At 40.0% G+C, this 15,285-nt stretch overlaps 1 protein-coding gene across 1 annotated transcript; it reads right to left on the bottom strand.

The window, feature by feature from the left end:
* Positions 1–10,523: 10,523 nt before the first annotated feature.
* On the bottom strand, positions 10,524–12,089 carry LOC143849183 (uncharacterized). Its single transcript, XM_077358236.1, has 6 exons — positions 11,914–12,089; positions 11,765–11,833; positions 11,201–11,272; positions 11,047–11,118; positions 10,909–10,959; positions 10,524–10,821 (listed from the first exon to the last, which is right to left on the bottom strand). Exons 2-6 carry the CDS (start codon positions 11,782–11,784, stop codon positions 10,689–10,691), a joined length of 348 nt encoding a protein of 115 aa, XP_077214351.1. The 5' UTR covers positions 11,785–11,833; positions 11,914–12,089; the 3' UTR covers positions 10,524–10,688.
* Between the last annotated feature and the right edge of the window lie 3,196 nt (positions 12,090–15,285).

Raw genomic sequence — 15,285 nt, 5'->3', positions numbered from 1 at the left:
CCAAGATCTATGATCTGAGATCTCTCCCTCTCTCTAGCTGCAGAATCGGACCAGAGAAGATAAGGGTTTCGATTATTGGATCCATAGATCTGACGATCGGAATCCTGCCAAATTCGCCGGAGAAAATGAAGAGAAATGGATTATGAAACCTGGTAATAGATAGATCCGATGATGGAAGATGACATTGGTGGCCGAAATCCAAGGATTACATGGTGATGATCACCGGAGGAGACAAGCATGATCGGAAAAGAGAAGAAAAAAAAGAAGCGGGGTTAGGGTATGTGACTTACAAGGAAATGAAAAAGGGAGGATTAGTGAGGCTACATAGTGAGCATGAGCTTGGAAGAAGCTTGCCGACGGCAAGGACGAAGGCCGGAATCCGGCTAGAGTCTCGCCGGAGAAGATAAACTTGAGGTTAAACCCTAATGCTCTCTCATTTCTCTCTCTCTCTCTCTTTCTCTTTCTCTCGAAGCCTCTCTGCAAATCCCCCCTTTTTTTTTACCTCTCAGATCTGAGATTTCAGATCTGAGATTCTCCTTCACATACCGATTTTGAAGAGGGAAATCAGATCTGGCATAGCGATGATCGACTGGAGCATTGAGGTGGGAGAGATGGTGGTGCGGTCGGAGCTTGGATCGGAGAAGGAGGTTGCCGGTGGATCCGATCGGAGAAGGAGAAGAAGAGGGCTTGCAGAAAAGGTGTTGATGAAGATGGAAGAAGAGGAGGATGATGGAGTGATGGTGGGGAAATGGAGGAGCGGGGAAGATGACCGGAGCTAGCCGGAGGTAGCCGGAGAAGGCGAGAAAATGATGCCGATCCCTCTCTCTCTCTCTCTCGGGATTTTTTTTTTCGACTATGGAAATCCACCTCTAGTATTTCTAAAATGTGGGTTTTGGTGGCCGGCCGGAGGATTTGAGGGGCGGAGATCCAGCGGATCTGCCGGAGAAGAAGGCAAACCCTTCTCTCCCTCTCTTGCGGCTGCCGAAATCTGCTCTCCCTCAACCCTAATTCGTTTCACTCTTTTAAAGAAGGAAATGATGTATTTGCCCCTCCTTGCTTTACTGGACAACCCCCTTGGGTGCAACTATGACTACTCTTTCACTACAAGGGGCTGGCTCTAGGCGAGGAGAGGGGTGAATAAGAAAATGATATATTCCTTCCCTTTTAGGGGAAATGATATATTCGGCCCCCCCAAACTTCTCTTGGACAACCCTTTAATGAGCATTTTTTCGAAAATTTCTAACTAACAGGGGGAATCCAAATAGAAAACGGGGGCAAGAAAATTCTCTTCTCTCTCTTAATCTAAACCCTTTGATTTGATCTAATGGCCATAAAAGATTGCTTGCGAGAGAAGCAACATAAATTCCCAAGAATGCCCTTTTTTACATGGAAAAAGACGTATTTCACCTCCGCCCTTCTGAACTTGTACCACGACACTTTCCGAGGTTTGCTCGCTGGGCAAATTAGCTCGGTGGGAACCTAAGCTAGCCCAAGGTGCAATTTGGGACTCCAACGCACTGATTTGGAAAAGTTAAGCACAAAACATGGAGGTGCAGGGCACGGTCAAAATGGGGTGTCTACACCCTCCTTCTCTTTTCTTCTCCTTTCTTGGTCGAACCAGCTTCATTTCACATCGAACAAGCTGTTCAAAGTGTTGGGTTTCTCGTCCAAATCGGCTTCGTTCCTCATGGAACAAGTCGATTAATGGCAAGTCCTTTATCTTGGGAAAACCAGCTTCGCTTCATATGAGGCAAGTTGGTTGAAATGATTATGTTACTCGGTCGAATCGGCTTTGTTCCTTATGAAACAAGTCAACCGATGGTGAGTCTCTTATCTTAATTAGTCCAATCGACTTCACTTCATATGGGGCAAGTTGGTTGGAATGATTGTGTTTCTAATTGAGTTAGCTTTGTTTCTTATGGAACAAGCTGATCCCTTTTACCACGTCCGAATCGACTTCGTTTCATATGAAACAAGCCGGTGGGGATAGATTATTACTTTCTTTGGTCAAGTTGACTTCGTTCCATATGGAACAAGTCAATCAAAATCATTTGATCTATTACCTTGTCAGATTGGCTTCGTTTCTCGCGGAACAAGTCGTTCAAAGTGATTGATATATCTTGGTCGAATTGACTTCGTTTCATATGGAGCAAGTTGGTCGAAAGGGCAAACCCCTTTATTCTCTTCACCGCTCCTTCAGACTTTGCCTCAGCGTTTGGGACCTACGTATGGTTTTTGTGATCTTCATCTACTCGTGATTCCTCTAGGGTTTTCGGGATGTACTCTATCTTTTGAGATCTATTTCAGTTCTTTGGGATTACTCTTTGCGCGTTGTCAGGATTCTCTTCGAGTCTAGGGATTCCATCAATTTTTGGAAACATTTCGTCGGGTCAAAGCGACGACGGACTGAAACCTCCTGAGCCAAAACCCCTTTTCAAAACAAAAGGGTTAAAAAGAAACATAAAAATTTAAAAACACAAAAACTCAAAAGGGGCAAGGATGATGAACGCCAGGTCACTCGGAGCCCGCCTTTCATTCTATCTTCGATTTCTATTGCGATTTTCCTGATTTCATCGGTTTTTCAAGGTTTTATCATATTTTTTGGACGGGCGATGACGTAACGCAGCCTCCCTTCACAGGGACTGTCCTCGCGAGCCCATAGGTGATTACGTAGCATGGCCTCCCATCACAGGGAATGTCCTCGCTGAGCCCAATGATATACTATGACAATCGCGAGACTGATTTTTCCATCTCTAGGGATCAGAATCGCTGGGCTATTCCTTTGGAATCGCCCTGAGTCTATCATATATCCTCCTTTTCTTTTCCCTGGCATCTTTGGTCCTCTCACCCCGTCGATTTCTCGATTTCTTTTACTTTTTTATATCTTGTGGATTATTGTTTGTTGCTTGATTAATTTGCTTGTGTGTTTACTTTTCCAGCATGTGATTGGTTACTTTCTAGCATTATATCTTGCTTAGATGTAGTTGGAGACAGGTACTAGGGTTATGCAACGTTGGAGTTGCACCAGCCTCTTCCGCCTCCCCGCCTTTTAATGGATTATTTGAGTGTTATTCATGTATTATTTCAGTGATTGATGGGGATTGGTTGTGTTAGATAGATTTTCTTTATCCTATGTTGTGTATGTGATTGCGCATCCCCGTGCCATCCTCAGCTAGGGCAGAGTGGGAATAAGGCTTCCTTCTCATCATCCTCGATCCAGGGAATTCAAGGGAGAAATCCCTTGAATTATGTGGACTCGTCATGGGAAGTGAGGAGCAAACCCCATTTCCATCATTCTCACTCAGATCCAATGGCAGATGGGCCCACCTTGCTCAATTCCCTTTGATTGACGATTCGTGTGTGTTTGATTGCTTGATAGTTGGTAGTTGAGCCAATCAAAGTGGGTTGATCATAGTAGGACCACCTTGTAGATAGATCAATTATTTGGGGATGTTTGTTCCCATTTTACCCCCTTTTCGCCTGAAATTCCTAAAACTAATAAAATTGGCATTAGAGACCAAGTTTCATCTGGCGAATGGGGTGCCTAACACCTTCACCATTCGTAACCAGGCACGGACCCATCACTTTAGGGATGTCTACGTACCTTTTTCATCACATAGTCTCATATAAGGTCCTAGGCCCTTCATCCTAGGCGGCAACTATGTCTAGTCCCCATTGGATTCCTGATCCATGTTGAGAAACATCAATTTGAGCAAGAGAGTGGCAACACTGATAGCCACAAGGAGCTCTCCATATGTGGGGACTAAGGCCGTAGCCAGGATAGTGCTGTAGTAGAGCCCTTCGCAGCTCTTTACACTATTAACGCTCACCCTCTGAGCTTCACGTGGCTCCTCGGGTCCCACAGAATTGTGTGTCAGTAGGGAGCTGAGATTAGAGTATTTGCACATATAGCGATTTATTGGCCGAGGCTAAAATCTTCAATCCCCAAACAAGGAAAGTTGGATCCTAAGATTAGTAGTTGTTATGTAAGTAATTATCCTAAGATATTTAAGGGTTTTTGGTTTTCTTGTCCTACAAATAGTACGTGCATCTTAGAGACTAGATACGCTGAACTTAGAATAATGACGACCTTAGTGGGATTGCCATGATCCCATATCTTTTCATCCAGCCATAATGGGTAATTGGTCGACACAGTGGCTTGACACCATGAAGGAAGAGCTACTCTTAATAGAAAGGAACCAAATTTGGTAACTCAGCGAGTTACCAAATGGAGTCAAGCCAGTTGGCTATAGGTGGATCTTTAAACCTAATGTTTGACTCCAAGGATGACATTGAGATGCATAAAGTAAGATTAATCGCAAAAGGCTACACTGAGGAGGGGGATAGACTACGAAGTGACTTTCTTTCCAGTTTTAAAGAAAGACTCATTATGGAAAGGCATGTCTTTGGTGGCTCATTTTGTTCTAGAGTTGCACCAGGTGTTTTGGTAGTGGTATTTAAAGTTTTCACATATTAATAATATAATTTGAATTAAATAAAGATGTCATGGATAAATGAATATATCATAGGAACAATGGGAGTGATACCATCACTTTAGTATTTTTTGAGTTAATGGTGTACTACTCTCTAGTAGTTGTGGGGCGCCGGTTTTTTCCCTAGCGCGCTAGAGCGGCGGGGGATCACCACATTGGGTTTTCTGGGAGGTTTGTTGATCTGCATTTCTTGTGAATTCGGGATTGTGGTCCGGATTTCACAAGAATGAAAAACTCACAGTCGCCACCTAGGTTAGGGCCTAGGACCCGTGTATGTTCTTCCGATGAAATAAGGATGTATATCCGAGTTTCATTGGAGGAACAGTAACCAAAGTAGTTCTTTTGCTATGAGCCTAGAACTTATAATTTTGCTCTGTTTGTTAAGACATGATCCTTACAGATATCTGGGTAAGGGTTATGGTTACAATCAGGAAGGTGTTAGGCACGCCTCTTGCCGGAGTAAATCTGGTCTCTTGACTTGATTTGTCATTTTTGAAGAATTTAATCGGGATAACTTGTCTCTTTATCCTTTATTTGGATTAGGCTTAATTCCATAAGGTAAATAAAATGAATTTACAAAGAAAAGAAAATAAGCGGTTGTTATCCTGATTGAAGTAGTATGTTGTGATATGAGTCCCGAAAGATCTCGCAGCTGACCACAATCAGGTTAACTAAATCAAACGGAAAAGACAGTACATAAGGGAAAAGAAACTCTGGGTTTATGATTCCCTTCGTTTGTCCAACATCATTGAGCGTCAGGGCTCTCGTCTCTGTCTCTTTTGTCTATGGTAAGATCGGAGACAGAGTGGTGGGATAAGGAGAGGGAATGTAGCCCTATTTACATAAGACAGGGGTTTACGTTACAGGATCTAGGGCAAAAAGAGCCATAAATCCCATAACTACCCTGCACCGAATTTTGTAATAGAAAAAAGCTGGTAAATAAATGTAAATTTACCAGAGGAGCGCTTGTCGGGAAACCGGCGGCGTAATAGCACTGATTGGACGAAAGGGCTTCGGGTTTGCCGAGATTTTGGCAGAACAACGGCACTGTTTGGTACAAAGGGGCTTCAGGTTTGCCGAGATTTCAGCAGAACAACGGCGCTGTTTAGACGAAGGGGCTCTGGGTTTGCCGAGATTTCGGCAGAACAACGGCGCTGTTTAGACAAAGGGGCTTCGGGTTTGCCGAAATTTCGATGGAACAACGACGCTGTTTAGACGAAGGAGCTTCAGATTTGCCGAGGTTTCGGCAGGACAACGGCGCTGTTTAAACGAAGGGGCTTGGGGTTTGCTGAGATTTCAAGAGAACAACGACGCTATTATTGAAAAATAGCCCAATTGTTCTCCGAAATTCGGTAGAACAACGACGTTATTTGAAGGATATTGCTACGAATCTTCGAAAATTCGGCAAAGTGCCGACGCCCAGTGTGAGCCACCTAAGAATTTCTCTACTTTCTTTCTTCTAATGTAAAGAAACTAGGGTTTTTTAGATTCATAAGGGAAAACCAGAAGGAAATCTTCTAAAAATAACTCTGGAAATTAAAGAAAACAAAAACCAGAAAATAAAAATCTTTTCAGAGAGTTAAAATCTGATTTTACTCTTACACCCCCCCCCCCCCCGGCCGCTATTTTTAGGGGATCGGGCCAAATTTTCGCAGAGTACGAAATTTTTGCACTCTACGAAATTGGAAAAATCCAATTTTTCAAAGTGCAAAATTGGACCTAAAACCGACATGGGTCGGTAACATTTCTGAAAATGTGATTTTTCGTCTCTTTTGACGGATTTTTTGGGAGTTTTGGCGGATCGTAACTCCTCCGTTTAAACTTCAAATCGCATGCTGTCAGATCCGTTGGATTCCTCGTTCTGAGGAGATTCCAATGAACCTAATATCGATCGTTTTCAGAACACGAATTGTTTTTAGGTAAAAATGAATGTTTTTTTTACTCAAAGCTAACTTCTCGGTTGAAATGCCGTGTGAAAATGGATTTTTTGGTTGTGCCGTAAGGCATGACGCCGTGTAAAGACGGGCTTTTGTTTCACCTCTGGGGTAAAATTCATTTTTGAGAAATTCCCTTAGTTTCATAATCTAAAGAGATACTGAGAGAAAAACGACAGGTGCTCTAGGACTCGTCATGAGACTCGTCCTCGCGACAACCTATCATTAGTTCCACCTTAACAAAATTGGGTGTCTATAGTAGTATTATTTTGTCCATGTTATATTGAGACCAAGCAAGCACAGGCTCCTGGCCTAGGTAATTCTTCTGCCCAAAGCTGATGAATTACTCTAGTGCCATGTTGACTATATCTTGGTAGGAAACTTCTTATAAAAGATCTAGGTGGAACATTTTAGTCCATGTTCACCTAGTTATGACTCAAAGATTACTGATATTGTCGCAGAAAGCCTATAATGAGAAGGTCCTTAAATTATCAACATGGATAAGTGCCTCACTAGTGGTTCCTCTTGTGGTTAGTGATGACATATTCAGTTAAGTTTGTAGCCCCAAGATTGAACACGCGCATATAAAGAGAATCCACTATAGTTCCGCAGCTGGGAATCTCATAAATGCTTGAGTTTGTACCTGTCTCAGCATAACTTATGTGGTGGGCAAGCTTAGAAGGTACCAATGTGATCTTATGCATGGATCATTGGGAAGCTGCCAAGAAGGTTGTGTGTCGTCTATACGGGAATGAAGACTCACATACAGTAGATAAGATGTCCTTAAGAAAATTGGTTGATCTAATTCTGACTTTGTAATTATTAGACACCTAAAGTTCTGCTTAAGGGTATTTTGGTAGAAATTCTTGAATCGTGGAAGAACGTAAGATATACACCATTAGTTGCTTCCACCTTGGGTTTGGAGTTTATAGTGTGTTACAAGGCCTTAAGTTATGCCTTGTAGTTGCGGAATTTTGTCTCAAGGTGTTATCTTGTTGATAATAAGCAAGTTACTGAGAATGTGTTGTGATAATTTTGTTGCGGTTTATTTTTCCAAGAATTACAAATAAAGTAAGGAGTCAACGGGTTGACATGTTGTCGTGAGGAAAATAATTCAGGGTCAGTTAATGCATGGTTTTAAATTTCGGCCGAAAAGAAATATTTCGGTTTCGGTGGAAAACAAAACGAAATTCACAGTGAGTCGGAAAAGTACCAAATTTCGCCGAAACGTTTCGGAAATTTCAGTGAAATTTTGGAATTTTCGGTGAAACGTTTCGGTTAAGTACAAAATTTCACCCGAAATTTCGGAAATTTCAGTGAAACGTTTCGGAAATTTCCAAAATTTCGGTGAAATTTTTACAAGATTTCGGCCGAAATTTCGTACCGAAACCGAAACCGAGATTTAAAACCTTGAGTTAATGTCTATTGAGTATATAGGTACCACACTTATGTTAGCAGATCTAATAACGAGAGGATTACCACTTGAAGTCGTTAATGACCATAAAGCGCGCATAAGGTTGGTAGGTAAGGCCGAATACGTTGATTGGTGGGATTTTACATAAAATTTATAGACATTGTATTGTGATCACTTTTGAAATTTTGATCATAATAAATAAAGTTATCTGCTTTTTCCATTATTTGTATTGCGCACATTGAATGTATTTTTGAAAGCGGAATGTCGATAATGATATAAAGTGGACCATATTCATGTTGGTAAGTTTGCTAACTTCGTGACCGTGGGGAGGTTATTGGATAATATCATTCAATGATTACATGACCCGTTGTTGGTATAACTTATTGAACGGAATGTAAAGTTAGTTGATGAGAAAGGTATAAAGCCCATGCAAGCCAAGTGGGAGACTGTTGGACGTTTTCCTTTCTTTGGGTTTCCAAAGATGGAGTTTCCTTTTTGGATTGGAATTCTAGAACATTGTTCTATGTCCTAGAGTTGCCAGATAAGGTTGTGGTTTTGTATTCAAGCAACCTTTCATCATATATTAGTAGCCCTTAAGTTTAGTAATGTTTGGAAGTGAAAATTATGACTTGTATTAGTTGTTAAATTTACAACTAAGAGGCCAAACGAATTGGGCACTTTAGGAAAGTTTTATGGGAGCTTTTTTTCTTTTTTTTTTCCTATAAAAGAGACCCTTGGCCCCTCTTCCTACTCCGACAAAACTTGAGAGCAATTCGAGAGGTTGAGAGTTTGCTGAAAGAAAGGTTTCCCATAAACTTAGAGGTGTGTGAAGGAAGAGAAGAACGAAAGGGCGTTTCTGAACCTTCACCGTGCTCGGAAAAGACTTAAAGTTTATTGAATTACGCCAATTGAAGGAGCAGGGATGGCATGAGGTATTCCTAACCCATCTCACTTAAAACGGATTTTTCTTTGTTTTCAATGCCAAAGATCTAATGGGATCACTAAAGTAGTGTTTTAAAATAACATCTCATTCTAGCCTAACTAAATGGACGGGAAACAGATTGAAGAGAATCTTCGGAGGCGACAATTAGTCGCTCCAAAGAATTCTAATTTTTAGTCTAAAAAGAAGGTGGAAGTTTGGAAATTGCCTTAGCGGGTCAGCTAGCCAAATGAGATTTTAGAGATATTTTTTCTTCGCTCATACTCCACACCTAAAAAGGAGGAGAATCCCGTAAAAAAATCTTGTTGTCGAACAAGCCCTAAGGTTTTGAAAGGTTCTTGTACTCCAAATATTGCTCTAGCAAGTTGCTAATTTTGGGCCCAAGATACCAAGCGAAAATTGGCTGAGATTAGAAAGCTTTATGGAAGCTTTCATCTCTTATAAATATGGCCCTAGGTCCATCTTCCTCTCTCTTATGTTTTTACATCTCTTGTAAGAGACAATTCACGTCAAAGAAAAGGTTTCCCATTGATTAAAGAGAGTAGAATGAAGAGAAGAGCAAGGGGCGTTTCCTGGTTATCTTCGCACTTAGAAAGCGAAACTTCTTCGTTGGATTCGAAGTAATGTTAGTTTATCATTTGGTATCAAAGCATTGGTTGTAGGCTTTCAAAACCCAAGAAAATGGACGGAATGTCAGTTTATACAAAACCTGTAGTTTTGGTATAGTCGTCGCCGGCCAGAGACTTTTCCAGCAATCGGCCGACACTATTGCATTCACTCATTGAAGGATCATCTTTTAAAATTTGAGAATGGTCCGACGGCTGGTTAAAGAGTTATGGCTATTTAAAGAGAGTGTTGGTTTTGGAAACAAACTTATTTTTAGAAACATTGAGCAGACGCCAAAAAGTTAGATAGTTGGCGGCGACCAGAGACTTTTCTGGCAATCAGACATTTGTAGCAATAATCATGGTTTTAAATTTAGTCTGAAATCTGAAATTTTGGGTTTCGGTGACCGAAACCGAAATGGTACATACCAGACACATTACTTTATTTCGACGGAAATTTTGAAATTTCGGTCGAAATTTTAGGAATTTCGACCAAAATTCTCTATTTTTTAATTATTATTATTATTTACCCAAAATTTCGACCGAAATTACCAAAATACGGCCGAAATTTCGTAATAAATATACAATCTTTAATATTTCATTGGATTTCGGCCAAAATTTTGGTATCGGTGAGGTCTGAAACCGGTACCGAAACCGAAATTTAAAACCATGTTAATAATCTCCACTGATATGGGAATCACCCATTAAAGTTTTATGGCGATCTAACGGCTGGTTAGAGAGATATGGATGGTTAAAAAGAAGTGTAAATTTTGAAAATAGAATGGACATATTTTTGAAAACTCTGTTTTGACCACCGGAAGAAGGGGTTACCGACTTACCGCTGGTGAGGGGACTGATTTTCTGGTGATCGACTAAACTCATCTTGTTCTTCTTAGACTTTTGGATCTCCCTATAAAATTTGAACATGATGCAACTGTTGAGGAAGGAGATATTGGGAGTCAAAGATTAATTCCCCTTTGAAAAATATAAAAACTTCGATATATTTGGAAACTTTTGGACACCAAAAAAGGAGTTTCCTCCGAAAACTAGACCATTTTCCAGCGAATAAAATATCAAAAAATTGGTAAAATTTTGATACATAGCATAACAAAATACAATCATTTACCCATCATACAAGATAGAATCACATCCCTATTATTTCTAAAAATTTAATAAATTTTTACACCAGTTTATCTGAATTAAATCAGAATTATTGCTGCTCTTCACAAAATGCAAGAACACATTATCATCTCTAGCTTTGCTCTTTGATCCCCTAAGTTGAGGCCCTTGTTATTCATCTACCTAACATATCCATCGATATCCCTTATATAAAGTAAAACTAAGTATGGAAAAACCTATCCCTCCACCGATCGAGCCTCCAACCGTTGCCTTTTTACTCTTTCTATTGAGATAGAGATCAGGATTGTCTGTATTACTGCAAAACACATAAAATGGGTGCAATTACATATATTTTTCAGGCTTTTGGATGCTATTAAAATCAATTTTGTGCTATAATCCTCACTTGGGAGATGATCTATTTCCATTGAGATGGAGATCAGGATTTTGTGTGATACTGCAAAACACATAAAATGGGTGCAATTACATATATTTTTCAGGCTTTCGGATGCTATTAAAATCAGTTTTGTGATATAATCCTCACTTGAGAGATAATCTCTTGTTATTGGCTAGAGAATCTGGAATGTTGCCGGTGAAATTGTTATCGGCGAGATTCCTAAAAATCAAAACAAGGCGGTTAGAGAATGAGAAGAGCATCATATTAATTCTTTCGCGTGTAACAAATTTTTTGCACTTACAGTATCTTTAGGTTGGACAAGTTTCCCAGGAAATCTGGAACAGGGCCCGTAAGAAAATTTTGGTGTAGGTCTCTGAAATTGACAACGGGAAATGTTAGTGCTAAATCAAGAACAGTCAATTTTATTTTTATTTTTTTACTTTAGTTCGGTATTGGCTCCAAAAAAATACTTAATAAAAACAGTCAAATATATGAAAGTGCTAAAAAACACGTTTAATATATTTAAAATTTTATTTCAGACGTGAAATTAGAAAGTTGGTCAAAGAAACGCATTTAATAAGTTTTAAACTAGTTTTAAACGTTCTAATTAAAAAATAGAGTTCTATTATTGTAAAAGGGACTTTGCAATTCATTGCGGGGGCGTGGCCACCCCCATGCTATATGTGCCTCCGCCCCTGGGTAAGAAAATGATATGGGTAAGGGCAATGCAGCCGAGCAAGGAAACAAACAATTCTCGAAGACAATGACAGGATTGGAAATTAAAAAGAATTTGGATCCATATGAGTCAACTAGTTTACAGGCAGGTCAAGTTTTGAGTTAGGTAACGAGTTGTAGAACTACTTACATGATTTCAAGAGCTATCATCTGACTGAAATCAGGGAGATCACCTTCCAAACCATAACCAGAGAGATTGCTGCAAAAAGATAAACCCATGTTGTAATGAAGAAAATAAGGATAAGTATTGAATTAGAGAGGAGACTAAATCCTCCTTACAGTGCGATTACTCGAGGTGGTTCATCTCCATTGCAATTTATCCATGGCCAAGTAGTGCTCTGAGGGAGACAAGGCTCCCCAGTCCACCCGTTTAGTTGTCCGAAACTGCTCGCAATGTTTGCTAATCCTTGCACTGTTTTAATAGGCAAAAGACCACGTCTAGCTCCAAGCAATTATACAAAGCTATACACATACATACGGATACATATACACACCATATACACCCTAGTATTCCAGGCCCATAATATGAATGGGTCTAAAATGGTGGGCCCAGTAGGCCCCACCCTAATGCATGAGTTTGGTAGAGATGGTAGGTCCCATGAAAACCTATAGTGTAAAATGGTAGGCCCCACTCCATAAAAAAACATCAGTTGTAAAGTGGTGGTCCCATCCCACCAATACCAAGAGGTGTAAAATGGTGAGCCCTATCCGATGCATGGGTTTGGGTGGAGATGGTGGACCTGCCACATCAAAAAATGGTGAACCTCATCATGCTTGGGGGGGGCGTGGTGTTTAGAAAAGGTTGTCCAGTAAAAAAAATTCTTTGGAAAGAAAACAAATAACAGCGAAAAGAAACATGGTTAGTGTATAACAAGATGCTCAAGAAAGTAGGAAAGTACCCGGGCTACCTCCCCAGTGTAGGCCAAACTGCATGTAGATGCGTGGCCCACATGCAGAATATGCAGTGTAACAATCCCTAACTTGGATACATGGATTTTATAATGCAGGATTGTAATATCTTAAATTTTACAATCTAAAACTTTGATTTTATAAAATCAAACCTGGATTTTATATGCTAAAACCTCGGTTTTGCCATCCTGAAAATGTTCAATCCAGGTTTTTGCTTATAAAATCCAGGTTTGAATTTATAAAATCGAAGTTTTATAAAATCCTTGTAACCAAATGGCTCCATCGATGTCTTCAAACCATTTTCCATAACAACAGTGTTTCGCGCCTAGCATTACAAGGCTTTAGGACAACAAAGGAAAAAAAAAAAAGAATCAAAGGCTCCGAGAAGTAGTGAATCCGTACCATCGTCATCATTTGTTCCGGGGACGATTATCTCACTGTAGGTATACACTTCGACGGCACTGATCACCGGAGCCAACGTTGTTCCCTTAGCAGAATTCAGTGTTATATTCATGGGACCCACTGCCGGAAGGGTACTACTTTGAGATACTACTATACAAATATCATACTCTGTGCTGACCGTCCCGCCATAATCTCGTCCATCGATTTGTATGTTGAACCATCTGTGATCATTACTACCTAAATCGAAGACTTCAGTAAAATATAAGGCAATGTAGTTTGTACGAATAGTTTGAGGGAAATCCAACGGTGGTAGGACCACTTGTGTGGCATGATCGGGTGCCTCGACTTCATTGCGAATTGCATTGAAAGGTGGATCATTGTTGGCATTTTCTGAGAGGTATGAAAAATTCGCACTCCAAACCCATAAGTTATCGATGATGCTTGGCGTCCATAATCGGTTGTAGCTATCGTCGGGGTAGCTGGAGAAGATTAAAGTCAGTAGAAAGATGTCTCAATTACTTGAAAAGTGATAAAAAAAAAAAAAAGACCGTTTTTTAAGCTACATCCCAACAGCTAGTGTTTTGTACTTAACCCTTTGTTTTAGGGAAAATGAAAATACCTTCAGGCCCCGCTTGTTTTGGATTTTGAGAATCGATTGTTAGTCCAAAACTGATTATTGCACTCAAAATTAAGGCTCTGTTGGTTTAAGATTATGACAACTGATAGTGAGTGTCAAACCGATTATTAGACACAAATTTAAACGTAATTTTGAGTCCAATGACTTAATGAGGTGACGTGGAATGATAAAGGAATAATAAATGCAATCAGGTGATGTGGATTCAATGGGGTATTGTAATTTAGCATTCCTCATAAGGAGAAATTATACGATGCCCCACCATCAAAATAGAGGGCGAAGAGAGACAAACCCTCTCTCCCTTGATTTTTAATCCAAGGGAAAGCAAAGCACCGTTTTTTACTTTTCCTTGGTTCAAAAACTAAGGCAGCAGGTTTTGTCTCCTTTCCGCCTTTTACATTTTGATGGTCGGGCATCATATAATTTCTCATAAATAAGATATGCAAACTTGCTTACCTTAAAAATAGAAGTATTGGTCTTTTCACAAAACTAATGATAATTTGGTCTTTTTCTGAGTCAAAATCAGGTACAGTCAAGATTTTTGTCAGTTCCCTATTGGCAGGTGGTGCTTTGATATATACTTGCAAATAGTAGGTGGTTTTTAAAAATTTTAAAAAGTGGTGGGTTTTTTAAGAATATGATAAACCAAAGGTTGTCTTATGTAGAAACCCCTTAAAATAAAGGCATTTTGAATGCATGATCATAGAGCCGACGGAAGCAAATGCTAATCCACGAGCATATTGGGTCGATCTCAAATGTCACCATATCTAAAGACCCACTATGCCATAGAGGGTGCACCTCATTGTATTACAACGAGTTCGCCCTCTACTAATTTAGTCCTCTATAAAGAGGTCATTAAGGCCCTGTTTGTTTTGGCTTTTGAGAACCAATTGTGAGACCAAAATCGATTATTGCACTCAAATTTAGGTTTAAGCCCCCTTTTTTTGGATTTTGAGAACCAATTGTGCGTCCAAACCTGATTTTGGACTCACAATCAGTTCTTAAATCCCAAAAACAAATATGGCCTTAATTTCAAGTTCAATAAGGACTCACAATCAGTTCTCAAAATCCAAAACAAAGAAGGGCCTAAATATCAGATTAGATTTAGCAAAAGAAATTTGAAAATCTTCCCCCCCCCCCCCCCCCTCCTCTTTCAGCAGTTTTTGAAGAGTAAAGGTGGACCAGTTGCAACAGAAGAGGAGACCGAACAAATCAGTTGTTGCCACCACATCACATGTGATACAATTGTTCCTTCGTTTTAGGAAACTCACCAAAAATTTGATTTTTTTTAACACACAATGCTTTCCCATAGGTCTTAATCTCTGTTACCGTATCATTTTCCTTTTTTCAACGATACCCTCATTTTCTAGAACTACCACCGTTTTTTAGCGAACAAAAGGGGGTGGAAATATCATCGCCCTAAGTAAAAGTAAAGTCTCATCTTACCTAATAGAAGACATCCCCAGACTTCCAAAATAGAGCCTGTAGCTTTTGAACATGGAGCAGTTTGTGTTCATGTCCTTGTACATATCTTGGCCTAGCGCCCAAGCTTGTAGCGAAGAAATGAAGGGGAATTCACCATCGTTTGTTCGAAACAAACATACATTGATATTATCGCTTTTTGATAGGAAGATGACTTCATAAAGAATGGGTTCTCCCCCGAGGATAGTAGCGACAGTCGCCCATTGGTTTCCGTTTAAATGAAG

The sequence above is a fragment of the Tasmannia lanceolata genome, unplaced genomic scaffold (genome assembly GCF_043159265.1).
Source record: "Tasmannia lanceolata isolate RefF3 unplaced genomic scaffold, GAP_Taslan_0.1 ptg000016l, whole genome shotgun sequence".
Classification (NCBI taxonomy): domain Eukaryota; kingdom Viridiplantae; phylum Streptophyta; class Magnoliopsida; order Canellales; family Winteraceae; genus Tasmannia; species Tasmannia lanceolata.
Note: the sequence above shows the minus strand (reverse complement) of the source record. Positions and strands in the feature narration are given on the sequence as shown.